This window comes from Lethenteron reissneri, chromosome 39, assembly GCF_015708825.2.
Source record: "Lethenteron reissneri isolate LAM-NWPU_2019-01 chromosome 39, ASM1570882v1, whole genome shotgun sequence".
Lineage (NCBI taxonomy): Eukaryota > Metazoa > Chordata > Hyperoartia > Petromyzontiformes > Petromyzontidae > Lethenteron > Lethenteron reissneri.
The window spans coordinates 4,890,914-4,908,755 of NC_083817.1; the positions used below are offsets into that span (position 1 = coordinate 4,890,914).

Consider the following 17,842-nt stretch of genomic DNA (forward strand, 5'->3'; position numbering starts at 1 on the left):
CCCCCCACACCGTATACTGTAGAGGGAATTCACTTCCACAATAGGGCCACGTAAACCAACCACGCTATTCACCTAAATAGATTGGCTTCTTGTAAAAAATACACGCAAGATTACACAAAAGGTTTTGACACTAACCCTTCATCAGAGGTCGGTTGCATTGTTGAACAAGCAGGTTGTTAAATTTATTAAAACAATGCAAAAAAACACAAATTCACAAAACAGAACAAAACCGCGAGTTTTTATTTAATGAATGTGGGGAAAACCAGCATCAAATGGACGATCCTTTACATGCCGGCTATGTAAAGCATACTGTACAAAGAGAAAATACGGTATGTGCTTCTTAATTTATGTAGGATTCCCACTCTTGCCCCTTTTTTTAAAAAGCAAATGAATTTAGTGGCCTGTTGTAAAAAATGCACCAACCTGAAGGTTCCCAAGAATGAAACGGCAAAAGGTCGCTTAAAACACAACAAAAATCGCATGGCGCAAGCATTACAATTTTGTTACAAACATCAAGTACGGTGAAAATCCTAATGTCAACCAAAGCTGTAGAGACTCCAAGGTAGTTATATATATATAAAAAAAATTCACCTCCGGCAATAATCAGAAACTGTAGGCAGTTGTGAACTCTATAAACCGAGCCGATCAATTGCCTTTAAAAAATGGGGGACATACAGTATTTACAAACCAGTATGCAATCAAAAAAACTATTTGAAATCTCAAGACTTGTCATGCTTCATCTTTACAGCAATGCGAGTTGATTTGGGAATTTATAGTTTTTCCAATTTCACCCACCGACTTCACCTGCCTTCTGCTACCAACCACACCATCACCAGACACCTTTTATATGCAACAGAAAAAAGCAGCCATGCATTCAAAGGGACGTCCTCCAATACCCGAGACCATCCATTTAATACAAAGCTCTGGGTTCACCCTCAAAATGGCAGTTCCCAAACCAATGTTGAAAGGGGACCGAGAAGGCTGGTGGTGGTGTTGGTTCATAGGCCAAGAAGGTTGTGCAGGTCTGTACAATTGCATCTGTAATCTCACATGCGCTCACACTGGCTCGTGTGAACGCATGTTAAAGACACGTGGACCAAATTATGTAATTGGGTGCAACTCTCCTGTACACTCGCATGTGCAATCATACTGGCCAGCGTGTGTGCACGCGACTTGGGGACCAACTGCTGTAACTGGATGTAGTGGCCAGCACGAACATGTGCTAATGGCCACGCAAAAACCAACGACTGCATTTGTGTAGATGTAATAATTGCGGAGTAAGAACAGGCGATTGTGTGTGCGGCAATCAGAGGCACACACGCAGCTCAATCGCTGGTGTACATGTCTTCCTGCTGATCGTCATCCCCATTGGTGTTGCGCTCGGGGCTCTGATTGCCGCTGTCAGAGCCGCCCCTGCTGCCGGAGCGTGTGCCGCCCTGCGGTGGAGACCCGTCATCGGCGCCTCCGGAGCCAGCGCCCTCCTCGCGCAGCAGCCGCTCCTTTTCGCTGTCGTAGCCCATCTCCTCCTCGTCGTAGTTCCGCGTCACCTGCACGTGTGCGCGCAACACGTCCAACAGGGTCTATGCACCACAGAGCAGCCGGCGTGCAGACGGGAAAGCACGTCTTACTCATTCGTTCACCACAACGCTACATCAGGATAAAAATGTGTTAAATCAAAGTGGCCTGCCTGCTTAAAATGAGCAAGTGCGATTTGCTCAGCTCCTGAGTTGTACACCCTTGATTGAGCCTGTGGCAAGGCAGGGAGACTCGTCTATCTTATATAACACACACCGTTGACTTCTAGAAGATAGACTTATTCCAGTGGCAACGAAAAGATGAAGGCCAAGTTGATTCCTGACCAGGATATAAACTGGCAACCTTATGTTTGGCTGCACACTGCGTGAACTGGTCAGATGAATAACAGAATGACCTACAACATAGTGCAGAAGATATATTGAGCATATAAATGTATCCTATGGTAAACTTAAAAAAGAAATTTGCTAAATCTTACCAAACCGGTATAGTTTGACTTGTCAAACTGTGCAACATTTTTCAAAGAGACATAAATGACTTATGTAGGGCACTTGGGGATTATATGGCTTAGGAGATTTGAAGGCTTTGCTAAATTTTAGAAACCTAGACTTCATTATTTCTTCATTTTTGACAGCTGCCATTTTAAAATCGGTTTAAATGTCACCGAAATCTACCCTTTTCCAGGCTCGGGTAAATGCTAGATGAGATCAAACGACTGTTCACATCAGAACTGCTTAAAAACTCATCTTCACAAACATTCTTACATTTCAAGAAAAACTCAACTTCCTTTCACATGACAACCTTAACAGGGTCCTATATATAAAAGTCACCGTTTATTTTTAGCTACTAATAAAAAAATCCAAACCACCTCATGGATTTCAATATAATCAACTTCATAATAAACGTTTAAGACAATAAAACAAATTTTACCCAGACTCCACAGATTCAAAGCATTTCAAACGGAGGACTTGAATCAAATTCTTTTAGGTGTTAACAATTTTGTTTGCAGAATTTGTTATTCATTTTTTTGTACAAGCTGAGCCAAAATGCAACATTAGCATGATTTGCATAAATCATAAGCAACTAATTCTGCCTATTAAAAATTGTTTGCCACAAGGCAAGCAGTGTAAATACTAAGTCTTTCTTAAAAGCATATACAAAGGGGGCTGCGAGGATAAGGAAATACTCTTAGGTTTTTTCGGTAAAGTGACTTTACCGAAAAAACCTAAGAGTATGAATCTTGCAGTCACGAAAGCTTCAAATCTAAAGGATAAGAAAATAATGATACGCCATGGACCCTTTGAAAATACTACTCGCGTTCAACAATTCGTTATTGCCGACATTTAACTACGTGCATTTATGGTACCGCCAATGGCTGCAACGCCACTCACCTTGACGTCGCCCTTGTCTCCTTCGCTCCTGTCGCGCCGTTCACGCTCCTTTTCCCGTTCACGCTCCCCCTTGTCCCTGCCCTTCTTCTTGCGGCTTCCCGACGAACGCAACTCTTTCTCGCGGCTTCGCTCACGCTCGCGACGCTTCTCTTTCTTGTGCCTGGCAAAGGGGCGCAAAGTGCGATAGGGAAAACATACGTGCACCTCCACGATTAGCACGGTTGGCTACGCACGATGCGAAAGTTCAACATACATACACGCAGGGTATTTATAGTAACGACAAAAGGCTTTGCAAAAATTAAGTTTGGAGTCAAGCCAGCTTTTATTTTGCCTGTATATTTTTTGGAGCAACTCAAAAGTTATTCAAGTGGACACCACAATTTGCAATTGTGCTTCAGATGACATGAACAAGCCCTTTTGTCAATGCAATGCTGGATGTTGGGTCATGGGAGGTTCCTTGACTATATTTCACCAAACTTGTTCGCAGTGTGGGTAGTGTGGGTTAGCAAATGATGTCAGTCCTGGCCATGAATCAAACTAAAATCGCCGGGCTTACAGTACAGTGTGCGAACCACTGTGCTAAACACTACCTGTTTTTAGTTACCTTCATAACTGTTGGGGTAACCCAAGCGTTATGACACCAAGGTGATTCAGTGCAGTATTTAATCAAGCGTCTAAATTACGACAGAAACTTAAGACAACCATAAAACTAACAGATCATATCAAGTGGATATGGACCTCGGCTGTATACGCTAAAATACTTAATGTCATCAATGCTTTAATGTCATTCAAACTATATGATGCTGCCATCGACTTACCTTTTTCTGATTAAAGCTTCAAGATTGTTGTACAGCCTACGACACACAGCCTAGGTACGCACATATCTAAACAAGATATATGCGCCCAGTTTTTTTTACATCGTGCCTTCCCATTCATATAGCGCAAATTTATGGTTTAAGTCTCGGCACATCATGCGTGTTGTGTCGAGGCTCTCACTTCTTAGGCGACGGGGAGCTGGAGCCCTTGCGCTTGGGCAGAAGGGGCGGCGAGCCGAGCTTGCGACGCGGCGACCGAGACACACGGCGAGGGCCCGGCGATCTGGACGGCAGGCGGCGTTTGGGCGAGCGCGAGCGGCGGCTGCTCGACGGCCTCGGGGAGGCCCGGCGCCGGGGGCTGGGAGAGACGCGGCGAGGCGGAGGAGGCGGCGAACGCGACAGCGGGCGCTTCTTGCCCGCCAGCGAGGGGCTGCGGCTCTTGCGGCCACGTCGGCTGCGATCCCTGTTCGTCGTCGAGACGAGAAAAGAGTGCGTCAAAGCAGGGTAAATTTTACCCTTGTTCACTCGAATTAAGTTTAAATGGCATTAACTACCATAATGGCCAATGAGAGAATTCTCCATGCGACTGTGTGGTTAGAGAGTTAAAATGGGATGACCCCCTTTTCCTCTTCGCTTCCTGGAGCTTAAGACACCGTGAGAACATTCGAGGAGTCAAATGTTAAAGTGACAAAAGCAGAATGCGAGACAAACTTGAAAATATAGTATTGCTGAAATTAAAACTATAAAGCATATCGACAGAATGTTTCACGTAAAATGACTCTACATGATCGAGTAGGATCCAATTCATAGCCAGATGCTGACACTGGAATCATGGGTTCATTGTAACAGGGAGACTTGATCTCTTACAGCTCAATACTAATCTCCAGTTTCTCACCCCACAAAGACAACCTGAGCAAACGAGAAAATACATTTCAGTAATATGCCAATTTTTTCTTCTAAAAGCAATAACTCAAGCTTTATAAAAAAAGCAAATCAATCTCTTAAGTTCACAATTTCCTGCGATTAAAGTGAATAAAAGTATCTCAAGGTCTCAAAAAGGAATGGGTAGGACAGTTGTTGGGGGTGATATTTTTAGATGTCAGGAGAAACAACAAAGTTACTAAATGACATTCTGGCACGAAATGAGAGAACGACAAAGCTGTGCGCCGACGTGCTATCGGGAAGGGGATACACCCCCTTGATCGCTCTCACCTGGACTTGGAGCGAGAGCGGCGGCCACGGTCTCGCGAGCGCCTGCGTGGTGAGCGGGATTTGCGGCGTGGGGAGCGGGACCGACGGCGGGGGCTCCTGCGACCACGCGATCGCGAGCGGTACCTCGTGCGGCTTCCCGAGCGTCTGCAGTCAACATGCGGCGTCAGGACCAACATAAAAAACACTAGCAAGCTTTAACCCTTAGTGTCATTTCACCACTGTGGTTCGGTTAGATAAGTCTCTACCCTCAAGTGGAGATACTCATAAACTTTATTTATTTTAGTCACTTGCTTACATTTTCTCTACTTTGCACTATTGTATTTATATTTCATCATGGGACCTCCTTTGCCAGTACCATAAAATAATAGGCTTTTCCCCTTTAATCTGGCAACAAAACAGGTGTTAAGATGTTAAAACACCAAACTGAAACCTTTTACAAGGAAACATGTTTTGTTGCCAGATAAAAGGGGAAAACCCTATTATCATATTTTGGTACTGGCCCCATGATGTAGATGCTCAACTCCGAGCTCTCATTATTCTGATAGTGCATTGTCTTTTGGGTTGTACGTCTTTTGGCGTCCTCTGGTCTAACACCGTTTGAGACGAGGCTCAAAAGAAAGCTGTCTCTGGTGTGGACCAATCCATTTCTGACCACAAGCATTGTGGTTAATGTAGACATGATTCCTTGTAAAAGGTTTCAGTTTGGTGTTTTAACATTGTAACACCTGTTTTGGTGCCAGATAAAAGGGGAAAAACCTATCACCACTGTATTTATAGTTTGTTGTAACTTGCTGAACCGTCCCCTACTGAACATCTGTGAAAAATATCTTTATAGCTCATCAAATTCCTCCAGGATATATAAAGATTATGATTGTGAGATACGGCAGAAGTTTGATATTATTTTCTTACATTACACTGGTGAGGCAAGCACACCTGCCCTTGCTCCTAGCGAATGTGCTTATAAGCAGCTCTGGCAACAAAAGTATCAGCAAAGCCGAATCACCAACTCGACTGCAGTTCACGCCTGATGAAACGGCTCCCCCTGCTGGCAAGTTGATTACAATTTCACCTCTCACCTTGCATTTACTGCACCCAACCACTTCCCAATACTCGCGACAAAAACCATGTTCATGGTCAAATTAATACGTCATTGGAACCTCATTTGCCGGTAAAAATATAATTGGTTTTTTACCCTTTTATCTGGCAACAACGCACCTTTTGGCGTCATCTGGTCCAAACCATGCGAGACTAGGCTCTAAGGAAAGCTGTCTCGGGTGTGGACCAATCAACTTCAAGGACAGTGCACATTATCAGAGTTATGTTTTTTGTTTGCATTATGACTGCAGGTATTGTGGTCTATGTAAACATGACTCCTTGTAAAAAAGGTGTCAGTTTTGTTGCCAGATAGAAGGGTAAAAAACAATTAACTTAATACGTGTTACATTGTTTTTATTTACACATGTAACAATACGTTAATGCATTGACTGAAATGCTCGTGCACTACGAATTGTGCATGTAATGATCAATCGTTTTGAAAGGTTTCGGTTATTTGCGCACACTTTGTTTAAGAGCAACTAGAAAGGCTACATTTACCAAAATGGTAAATCAGATTGTTACTTCTCGTTACCAAATGGTTTGTATTGTTTATCTGTTTTGTGCGTAGTTTTGTTCACGTTAGTCTAAATGTAAAAGCATAGTATTTGCCGATGCTTTGAATAAACCTCTAAATAAATCCAAACACAAATTGATGCATCGATGGTGGGTGTACATAATTATTTCAATCTACGTGATGCGTCCCCGTTTTCTCCAGCCATCTGTGCCGTCTCCCTGCGCAAGTTCACGACTCGAAAATACGCCCAGTTTCTGTGCATAATTTTGAGCTCCGATAGCATTCATATGCTATACAAATCCCAACTGTCCCAATGTATTGCATTACGCCGAATTTATTTACATTATTCACATCCCAATTTGCGAATTTCCATTGCAACTTACATTCCAGATGGCACTTCTGCTACGCGTTCTCTTCATTGTGCTCCGAAACCAACACGTGCAAATGTCATTAACGACAACTTGGACTGGTGTGCCAACAAATGTTGTGCCCCTGGGAACAGGGAGGGCTCACCGGCGGCGTGAACGCGAACGGGAACGCCGTTTCCGCGAGCGGGACCTCGACTTTGACCGAGAGCGCTTCTTTTTGTCGTCCTTCTCTGAAGAATCTGAAGAAAAAAAGCAAGGACCACTTAAATTACAGTTCCCGAGAACACAACTGCCATCCAACGTATTCCAGTAACTGACCAATACATTCCAAGGACAAGCTTAAGCATTTCTCCTAAAACATAGCTTTTATTGCTTAAGTTCTTCTTTCACAAAGCTTTGAGTGTGGGGGTACGATCAAGAGCAAGATGTCTTACAGGATTACAACTGGGTGAAACTCACCTGGGTCGATAGCGGCAGAGATGAGCGACTGTGCTTCACGGACCCTCTTCATGGCCTCCTCGATCTCTTTAGAAGCAGCGTCCGTCCCCTTACCCGCCGGTTTTGCGATGGCATTGTTCGGATGGTTCATTCTTGCGACAAAGGTAACAAAATTACCTTGAAAATTAGTGCCCGTTTCAAGACTTAAATATTCATGCAATTTAAACACTCATGGGAGCACAGCCACTCTATAAGTAATCTTTAATTTTTTGTCAAACAATGCAGCACTTAAGTTAGTGTGTTCATATTTGGTTAAGAAGCAATAATAAGTATAACCCGTAAAAACAAAGCTTTTCACTCTAAATCCTTTATATGCGTGGCGGCTAGAGTCCTCTGGCTTGAGATGGCTGCCACCTATGGGTCAGGTGATTGTCTGCAGTATTAAACAATTGGTAATTAAATATTTAATTTGTTTTCCCTAAACAGTGTAAAATTTTGGATTTTTTTTTTCACGAACATTAATTGTCTCGCACAACGAGTCTGTGTGCAAAATGTCAGCTCTATTGGATCACGGGAAGTGGGTTAAAAAACGACCGAAAGGTTTGCACGGTCGTAAGCAAGCAAGCAAGCACGCAAGCGAACTTAATATAAAGGATTTAAAAATGGATATTCTCTATATGTGGGGCAGTGTGTGTTAAACTCAACAGATGAACGTACTTGACCTCGCCACCGACTTGCGAAAACAAATTCAGCAACTGTTCAGCAGTGGCAGACTGAAAAACAAGAGGCAAAGGGTCAACCCGTGGCCATCATGGCAAAACAATGCAAATTTCGGAAGCAAAAGAAAATCAACCTTGCGTTACTTGAATTTTCTGTGCTTAAATTAGAATTTAGGACAAGCAACTAAACTAAGAAAATAATGGCAACATCAATCTTACACAAAGAGTTTACAAATAATATTAAAATATAGAGAAGGTTGTGTATTACATTTAGCTATTCACAATTCTTAAAATATTATAAATGTAAAAAGGTCATTTTTAGCACAATATTTGATTGGATTTAATTTTTCTACGTTGGCGAGAGCCTCAAGCTTTATACAAGAACCACCGGTAAAGCACATTGCTAGAAAATAAGTGCAATGATGTACCACATCTCAAATACGTGCCGGATGAATAAAGATGTTTATTAAAACATGAGATAATGAATATCAGATAGTGTATACACATTCTTAACAAGTTTCCAGACTTGCGCCATTTTTATTAAAATCGTGCACGAGCAGCATGCGACGAAACAGCGTATCCATTTCGAATTCTTTAACTCCACATCACAAGCGAGCATGTGGGGTAACATCAAAGAACCATTTCGATGATCCCTTGTAGGGGCATTACACTTACTCACATGCACTGCAACGGAGAGGTCTGTCCCAATGGCAGTCAAAGTACTTTTTCACTCCGCACTGGAATTGTTTCCAAAAAAGGCGAAACACCCAACTAGCCTTATGTGGAATGAAGTGATTGGGCTGCTACCATTAATTCTTTACATGTGAGAACCCGGCTTCATAATTGAGCGCCGACACCCGGATTGGATGGAAGCATCTGGTGATGACTCAGTGCTACGGACGCTCCGTGTGCCACCGAATCCCCCTAATCGGTAACAGGACCTTCCGATGTTGAACCGCGCGCACATGCAGTCAAATCGTACCTGGCCAAGGTGCATGGGCTGCTGCATGCCCTGCAACTTTCCGCCATCCAAGTTGCCGAGAAGCTGTGGCTGTGGGAGGCCGAGCGCGGCCAGTGTGGAGTCCATGCTCCCGCCACCGTGCAGCGCGCCCAAAGCCGACAGGGGCACGGCCCCCATCTGTGATGCCACACGCACATGTGAAACACTTTAAAATGCACATTCGATCAGAGAAGCTCAGTCAGTCTTGAAGGTATTTACACAACTCTTATATAACACACATGTAAGTCAAATAACAAGTATTTGCAGGTATGTCTCACATTCAACTATTAACCCAGGATAAATTCAGCTTAAGATTGCGAGATTATCCAAACTCAGTTGTTTGGTCATATGCAAGGTTGAATGGGGACAAGGTTATGCCTTGTGTTTTTTATGTTTTTTACGCCATTGAAAAAGGTATTATTTTTTCATGTTTTAGTTGTATTCATTTATGTACAAAACGATTAAACAAGATATTACTTTTCAAACTCAAAGTAAACCTAACCAAGTTGTTAAATGTATAACTATTTAATTTCATTTGTCCCAAGGGCAAATTAATTGGAAACGGGTCTATGAAGTTGCTGTATATACATTGAATATGGTTAGCATACCCATGTACTTAAAAACATCCCTTCTCAGAATAGAATGTTATATTAGGACATTTAGTCAATCCCTGCATTTTTGAACTGTACATAACATATTCTTGGTTCTTTCGGTAAAGTCACGTAGAAGGGAAATAATAAAATAATATAAATATTTTTTAATTATTCTTTTATCTTTATATTATTATTTCCCTTCTACGTGACTTTACCGAAAGAACCAAGAATATGAATCCGTGCAGTCACGAAAGCTTTAAATCAATTTGTACATAGCATCTTAAACTTTGAGTTGTATTTAACTCACCAGTTTTTTTTTTATAAAAAAGTTAACATACTACACGAGTTAAACCCGACAATTCAAAACACAATCTACTTACCGAGGCCAGCGGGCTGGGCGTAGGCAGCAGGCCGGCGACAGCACTGGCGGGAGCCAAGAGAGACAGTGCTTTAGCCTCATCTGGTATCTTGCCTGAAAGCAACCGAAAAGAAACAGTCAGACCCCTCCAAACCCACAGACCAGCAGACCTGCCTAGACAGCGCGGCAACGGCGCTTTGCGCTGGGACTAGACTCGCCAGCGTCTACGCAATGCCCTCTTCATAGCTTATCTTCCCTCACCGTGGGGGACGTGGGGGCATTGCATTATTCCAGAGCTGCCAATGGCAATGTCAAGTACATGTTTCAACGAGAGCCCCGTGTTTACTCGGGTAGCTCTTTGGGTGCCCTCCAAAACAGGTTCAACGCAATGGCTGGGACGGAGGATTATGGGCTGAGGGGGAGGTAGAGAGAAGCTGGGTTTTATGTCAAGAGGTCTCAGACAGACACACCGCTTGACGACACATGCACATCTTAACTTAATAAGATTTAAAAACTCCTGTGTTTCAGAGTTTCAAATTACGCACAGATATCCAAGAAATGACACCGTGTTTTTTTTCTCCCGCACATATCAGTTTGAACGTGACTTAGCTATATCACCTGTCCTCGAAACATACTCAAGGCCAAACGATAAGAATCGCTGGGTTTCTCCAGGCACGTTGCTATGAAATTTGCACGCTCAAGCCGCTGGCATCACTATATGGTACAAAAACAATCAAAAAACAGAGAAAACAAAGGGAATTACGGTCCACAGCCCAAACACTGGCAATCTCTGTACAGTGCATTGGCAAATGGAACAGGCAGTTTCTTGAGTCACACATTTTCTTCTCAAGTGTAGATATTCACATTTGCACACGACGGTCCTGATTGTACTTTCTGGTTGCGATTTAAGCAATAAATGGCTATTTGAGCACCTGATTCGTGAAGTCCAAAATGTGAGAAAATTTAAATTTTCAGTGCTACTTTGCATCACAAAATGACATGCGCACATTGAATTTACATTGTTGTCCACTATACCCTTCCGTCGTGTGTTCCCTATAAAAAACGATATTGCGTAAATATGCAAGTACAAAGAGAATAAAATTGTATGGAGGCCATTCTCAGTCAGGGTAAACTGGCGTGCTGGCCCAGGGATATAACTGTAAAAGACGACAAGACAAAGAAAACAACCATTGAGAGTGAAACTTCAACATCACTTCCAAGGCTTGCATTCAAAAAACCCAAACATGATTTCAGTGAATTCAAAATAAAAAAAGCATCTACCACAACACTTCAACCATTTGCAGCGAATATACCACACAGCTGCCGTTATGCACACAACACAATTTGATTAGCGGCCCTCAGTACAGCAGGAATACTTGACTAAAAAAAAACAGAAGACACACGGACACACAGACACTTGACCACGTAAGGGGGGAAACAACAGGGCTGGGGGGTAGAAAAGGGGGTTGCAGAAATGTATATTTAAATAACGAAAATAAAAAAAAATAAGAAAACAAACAAGGGCAGACAACAGAAACGCCGCCATTCGCGGCGCAGTCTTGTTTGGCGGACGGTGCAACCGGTACCCCCGACTCGCTTAGCGGCGAGGAACAATCTCTACTGGAATTTTTTTGGCTTCTGCCTTGAGGCGCCTCTCTAGTAGGCACAAACAAATCACACAAAGAAAGACACAGAGAAGCACCACATTAATCTTTGGGTAACCCCGCAGAGACCCCGCCACATGTGTGCACTCGACTTCCGCAGCAGTCTCCACCCCTTTTTTCTTGCTCCTACTGGAACGAGGCATCTTCTATCATGCATGGGGGGGCGGCTTCTGTCTTCAGCACTTTTTGCCAATATTGCCAACACGGGGGGGAAGGGAGGTTGTCGTCGATCGGGTGACGGACGTGAGAATTTGCTTAAAAATAAAGAGTCTACCTAAAGTCCCCCTCTGATCAAGAACCGGAGTTTTGTTGTCCCCATCGCGATTGTTTTCAGGAGGCTACCAAGCAGCGCCTAATAGATTATGTATTGCTCTTACGACCAAGACACAGCCAGCCGACCCACAGCCCCCTCTTGTGAGACAAGTCAGGGGTTAAGGGGCAGGCAGATGCCTTCTGCAATACAAAATAACAGACAAAGAAAGAAAAACAAACATGACGGGACCGTTATTGCAGAAATGCTCGGGCGGAACAGTCAAAAACGTCTCTTGAACCGGCTGCCCTAAACAAATTGAACACTGCACAATTTTATAGAACTGTGAACATTCACAATTATGCATCTTGCCGTGTTCAACCTTTAACTCACAAATGCTTACGAACTTGCCGATGTTTGTTTATTACGGATAATCATTTGGCAGCGCTAATGAGCGAGTTGCCACTCTCACTGTGGATTGCTGCCGCATCCCGAGCCCTCTGCCAGATTGTGTTAGTGTTGAGAAGTCACGCAGGCATCGCAGATACATGCTCGCATACGCTAGCATTCCGACGGCAGCAGCAGCGACACAATGGGGGGGAAACGGTGCACCAACCTTCAGCGTACGGCACTACGATGAGAGCCCGGTCGATGAACACAGTGTTGGTCAGATGCTGCGACACGCCGACGCTGACCGAATCGCTAAACCTCACGAAACACACCCGCGACGTCACCGGCAGAGGGGAGTCACTGCAAAGAGAAAAGTCAAAGTGTTAGCTAACACGAGGAGAATACAACCGTCTGCTTGTTTCTTATCGCTGGAGAATTTATCGGCAACAATAATGGAGGTTAGCGAGCAAGTGGACCCAGCTTCAGTGGTGAGCTTTGGGTCAATCCACCGATGGCCGAAAGGCCACCCCACTCCGCGTGAGTCGCAGTGATTAACGGACCCTAACCTACTTGATGCTCGTCAGTAGAGGTTAGAGGCAGGCGATTCCCCACTGCGTAGCTCCCCGCAGTAGGCACTTGTGTACTGTGGTCACCCATCAAACAGCACGGTCCTATATGCAGACTCTACAATGCGTGCGTTCCAAAGTGGGACGGGCGGATATCTAAAATGCCGCCCGGCGCCATTTGTCCCCCCAACCGGCATGCTCGACTGCGTTAATGTACACACACCCGTGTAATAGGCTTGCGACGAGGGCGTACCAAATTCAAATAAAAAAACAACACGGCCTCTCATACTCATGATTACGCACCATTTATCGGGAGTGAAAATAAAGTTGGTGTATGTACGCAAATAAACACGCAGAAAAACAAAGAACAGAGTACTAAGGATTCGTGGGATAGCGCACGCCCAGAGTGTGGTGGTTAGTGTAATTGTACAAAGGAAAATAACCTACAAATCGCAATGCCATCAAACAACTCGCGCAGGAGATAGTTGGACAGGATTTTGTACTTTTTTGGGGGTCCAAGTGATGTTTACCAAAAACAGCAGAGACCTGGTGCGCTCGTCACATTTGTAAGACATCAATGAGTCGAGTTTCGGGAAATTGCACGAATTTAGGGCCAATACCGACAATAAATTAGCAAGTATGCGTTTTGGGAAAAGCCCCCTTCGGACAATGCAATAACCATTTCTAAAAAACGTTGCATATGAGCTATCCTTTGTATTAAGGCAGGGTTAATTAAGGAATTTGTTGTGTTTCGATTTAAAACTTTCGTGACTGCAGGGATTCATCTTCTTGGTTCTTTCGGTAAAGTCCCCGACAGACCTGGTCTTCACCTGAGGACGGCTGCTTGCGTTGTGGCCGAAACGTCGTGATAATTATTTTATTATGTTTTATTTTTAATATTTTATTATTTCCCTTCTACGGGACTTTACCGAAAGAACCAAGAAGATGAATTTGTTGTGTTTGTAACAATTCCATGCAGTCCCTTCATAATACAGTATCCAAAATAATACAGGAGGACCTCATACGGCAGGGGATTAACAATAGGGCTCCTCTACATACCGACCTAAGTTTAACACTCTTGAGCAGTGCTACATGCTTGCAGATAAATGCCTGACGTGGCAAGTCTACATTCCTATGGCGAGGGACGATGTATGAAATATATTCAGGATCATTGCCCAAAACGTCGCCTTGTCTTCAAGGCAGTGTTGATGAATATGTTGAGCGTCCATATATATAAACTACGAGTTAATTCCTGTTAAATAGGGGGTTTAAGTACAGATTCATGTGCGCTTATACAATACACACTCTTTCAATTTAAAGCTTTCGTGACTGCAGGGATTCATCTTCTAGGTTCTTTCGGTAAAGTCACGTAGAAGGGAAATAATAAAAATATAACATAATAAAATACAATTCTCACGTTTCGGCCACAACGCAAGCAGCCGTCCTCAGGTGAAGAACAGGTCTGTCGGAAAGACGTGACTTTACCGAAAGAACCAAGAAGATTAATACACACTCTGTACTGTATAGGTAAAACATGTCCAGTTCTCAATTCATTTGCGCTGTTTAAGGTGGAACATTAGTACGCCTGGGAGCTGAGCAGCATGAGATATGGTCAAATAACCCTTATTGGGGAAGCCTTCATGCAACAATGTATTGAAAAAGCTGAAAAGTTATTGATATAAACCGCACTAGGGTCACTCAATTGGTGATCGCTCTTAACAACGTAACAATGCAACCAATTCGTTGACGAGCGGATAAATGACTGCGAGTTTAAGCGAACGAATGAGTCGACGAGTAAACAGAACGAAACTCGATCGCGAGTACTGCTTGGAACGAATCACCTCACATGTTTACCCGGAAGGAATTGCGCGATTAAACTAGTCAGCTACGAGTTACTGAAAGATGCACTCGAGTCACCGATTGAAACCCTAGTGGTACTACCGACTGATAGATGAAGGTTTTTTTCGGTAAAGTCACGTAGGTAAAAATAATATAAATAAAATAAAAAAAATCACGTTTCGGAGGCAACACAAATCTCCGTCAGCAGGTGGGACCGTCACAGCTAAATTCACTGTATCAAGTGATATTAGAATGTAACGAGTGAATGAGTTAATGAATGAGTTAATGAATGAATGAGAGCCACGTGCGGCCCCCCACCCCCTCCAACTCATTCCTGAAGAAGATGGCGGCCGATCGCCGTCATTCGCCTCGAACCGTTTCGACAGCGCACAGAGGAGACCCGCCGCGTCTGGGCGCCAACTCACTCGTGTGGGAAGACGCGAATGTCTTCGATTTTGCCCAGGAACCCGAACAGAGTCTTCATCTGCTCCGTGGTAGCCGCGGGGGCCACGTTGGTCACCTGAATCACGTCCGTCATGGTGCAAACCCCCCCCCACCACCACCACCTCCTGTCGTGTCGAGAATAGAAATGAGCGCTGTGAAATGAAGGCGGTTAATAAACTCGCTGGCTCATTAAAGGGGGGGGGGTCGATGGAAGAAGGGTAAAGGAAGAAATCGGCGAGAAGTGAAATTAAAATGGGAGGAGGTCGAGGCGGACGCAGCCACCAACGCGCGGCATCGCCACAAAATGGCGGCAGCAAACAGGGGGGCCTTCCTCCCAGAGTTCATTGCGCGCAGTCCAGCCTCTTGTAGATTACATACACCGTATAGGCATGGGTGGTGGACCCCGGTGTGTATTACATACAGCATATAGGTATGTGGACCATGTTTTCATTACATACACCGTAGTGGACCTCGGTTTGTATTACATACAGCATATAGGTATGTGGACCGGTGTGTATTACATACACCGTATAAGCATGGGTGGTGGACCTCGGTTTGTATTACATACAGCATATAAGTATGTGGACCATGTTTCTATTACATACACCGTATAAGCATGGGTGGTGGACCTCGGGGTGTATTACATACAGCACATAAGTATGTGGACCATGTTTTTATTACATACACCGCATAAGCATAGTGGTGGGCCCGGGATATATAACATACATCATATAAGTATATCGGCCATGGGTTGGATTACATAAAGCATATAAGCATAGTGGTGGACCTGGAATATATAACATACATCACATAAGCATAGTGGTGGACCCAGGATATATTACATACATAGCAAAAGCATGTGGACCATGTATTGCATTACACACATCACATAAGCATGGTGGTGGACACGAATATATAATATACATGACATAAGCATGTGGACCATGGGTTGGATTACATACAGCACACAGGCATAGTTGGTGGACCAGGGATATATTACATCTATATATAAAATCGCAAATCTGTCTGTCTGTCTGTGTGTCGCCGGACCATACGCAGTTTAATTGGACGAAATGTGAGGGATTTGCGAGACGCGATTGGTCCGGCAGTTGCCTCTGGCAACGGGTAGCGACGCATTCGCTGCGGGATGGACGCCATTTTTTATTCCCGTTAAAAATATGCGCACGCATTAACACGCGACTCTGAGGTAAATTCATCAAAGTTTCACGTCCTCTTCACTCCCCCCCCCCCACCCCAATGTGTGCTATTACTATTATAGGGTCGGTAGATAATAAAATTATAGCGCTTAGACAGTATTATTGTAGCGCGGGGGGGGGGGGTTAACGGCCCCAGTACCCAGCCTCAGCCGGGTGGGCAATCTAGGCGAGGCCGGAGGCTCTGCACGGTACTAGGCCTCGACACCCCACCACACTATAGGCCGTACATATTACTGCACAGCGGCCGAGGAGATCGTGGCTGGGGGGGGGGGGGCAGGGGTAGCAGCCCATCTGTGTATATATGTAAGGTTATTAAGAAATATATTTTTCACCCGGGCAACGCCGGGTACTTATGCTAGTCTATATATATATAATCGCAAATCTGTCTGTCTGTGCGTGTGTGTGTCGCCGGACCATACGCAGTTTCATTGGACGGCGGTTGCCCCTGGCAACGGGTAGCGACACATTCGCTGCGGGATGGACGCCATTTTTTATTCCCGTTAAAAATATGCGCACGCATTAACACGCGACTCTGAGGTAAATTCATCAAAGTTTCACGTCCTCTTCACTCCCCCCACACCCCAATGTGTGCAATTACTATTATAGGGTCGGTAGATAATAAAATTATAGCGATTAGACAGTATTATTGTAGCGCGGGGGGGGGGGGGTTAACAGCCCCAGTACCCAGCCTCAGCCGGGTGGGCAATCTAGGCGAGGCCAGAGGCTCTGCACGGTACTAGGCCTCGACACCCCACCCGTGTCAAGCGACGACTTTGTGGTATAAACTCGATATACCCAGCGTTGCCCGGGGGGGAAATACATTTAAAATCTTCTGAAAACTTTCAAACATTACATACCAATGAAAAAAACAACTGTGTAATTACTTTTTAACCCGACGCGCCAAGAATCGATTTTTTAAATGTTGACTGTACAAATAGTCATTAAGCTGGGTGAGCGTACTGGCAGTCTATAATGTAGACTGTAGCCTGGTTATTAAGCTGGGTGGGTGTACTGGCAGTCTATAATGCAGACTGTAGCCTGGTTATTAAGCTGGGTGGGTGTACTGGCAGTCTATAATGCAGACTGTAGCCTGGTTATTAAGCTGGGTGGGTGTATTGGCAGTCTATAATGTAGACTGTAGCCTGGTTATTAAGTAAAGTGAGTCAATTTGTAACATGTAGGCTTTCGCGACCATTATTCATACAGAACGTTATTGGGTTTAGATCGCCTTATTTATTAATGTGTTGTAACCCTCCACCACCCAACACGGCCAATCAGTAAAAAAGTGTCACGTTGATAAAGGACTAATAGTTCACTGCTTTAGCCCACCGGTGTGTTCAAGCGTGAAACCACAACAATTACCATTTCAGATGAAAAAACAACTGTGTCATTACTTTTAAACACGACGCGCCAAGAATCGATTCTTTAAATGTTGA

General features: G+C 44.2%; 1 protein-coding gene across 3 annotated transcripts; it reads right to left on the bottom strand.

The window, feature by feature from the left end:
• Positions 1-223: 223 nt before the first annotated feature.
• Positions 224-15,517, bottom strand: LOC133351843 (serine/arginine-rich splicing factor 11-like). Of its 3 annotated transcripts, none has more exons than XM_061567404.1 (11): positions 15,171-15,517; positions 12,567-12,700; positions 10,059-10,150; positions 9,068-9,223; positions 8,072-8,139; positions 7,388-7,518; positions 7,074-7,167; positions 4,952-5,095; positions 3,921-4,202; positions 2,925-3,084; positions 224-1,580 (listed from the first exon to the last, which is right to left on the bottom strand). In XM_061567404.1, exons 1-11 carry the CDS (start codon positions 15,281-15,283, stop codon positions 1,326-1,328), a joined length of 1,629 nt encoding a protein of 542 aa, XP_061423388.1. In that variant the 5' UTR covers positions 15,284-15,517; the 3' UTR covers positions 224-1,325. The 3 variants fall into 3 exon arrangements, with proteins under 3 accessions (XP_061423388.1, XP_061423389.1, XP_061423390.1); XM_061567405.1 differs by having other exon boundaries at positions 8,084-8,139; positions 15,171-15,516; XM_061567406.1 differs by having other exon boundaries at positions 224-1,547; positions 15,171-15,515.
• Between the last annotated feature and the right edge of the window lie 2,325 nt (positions 15,518-17,842).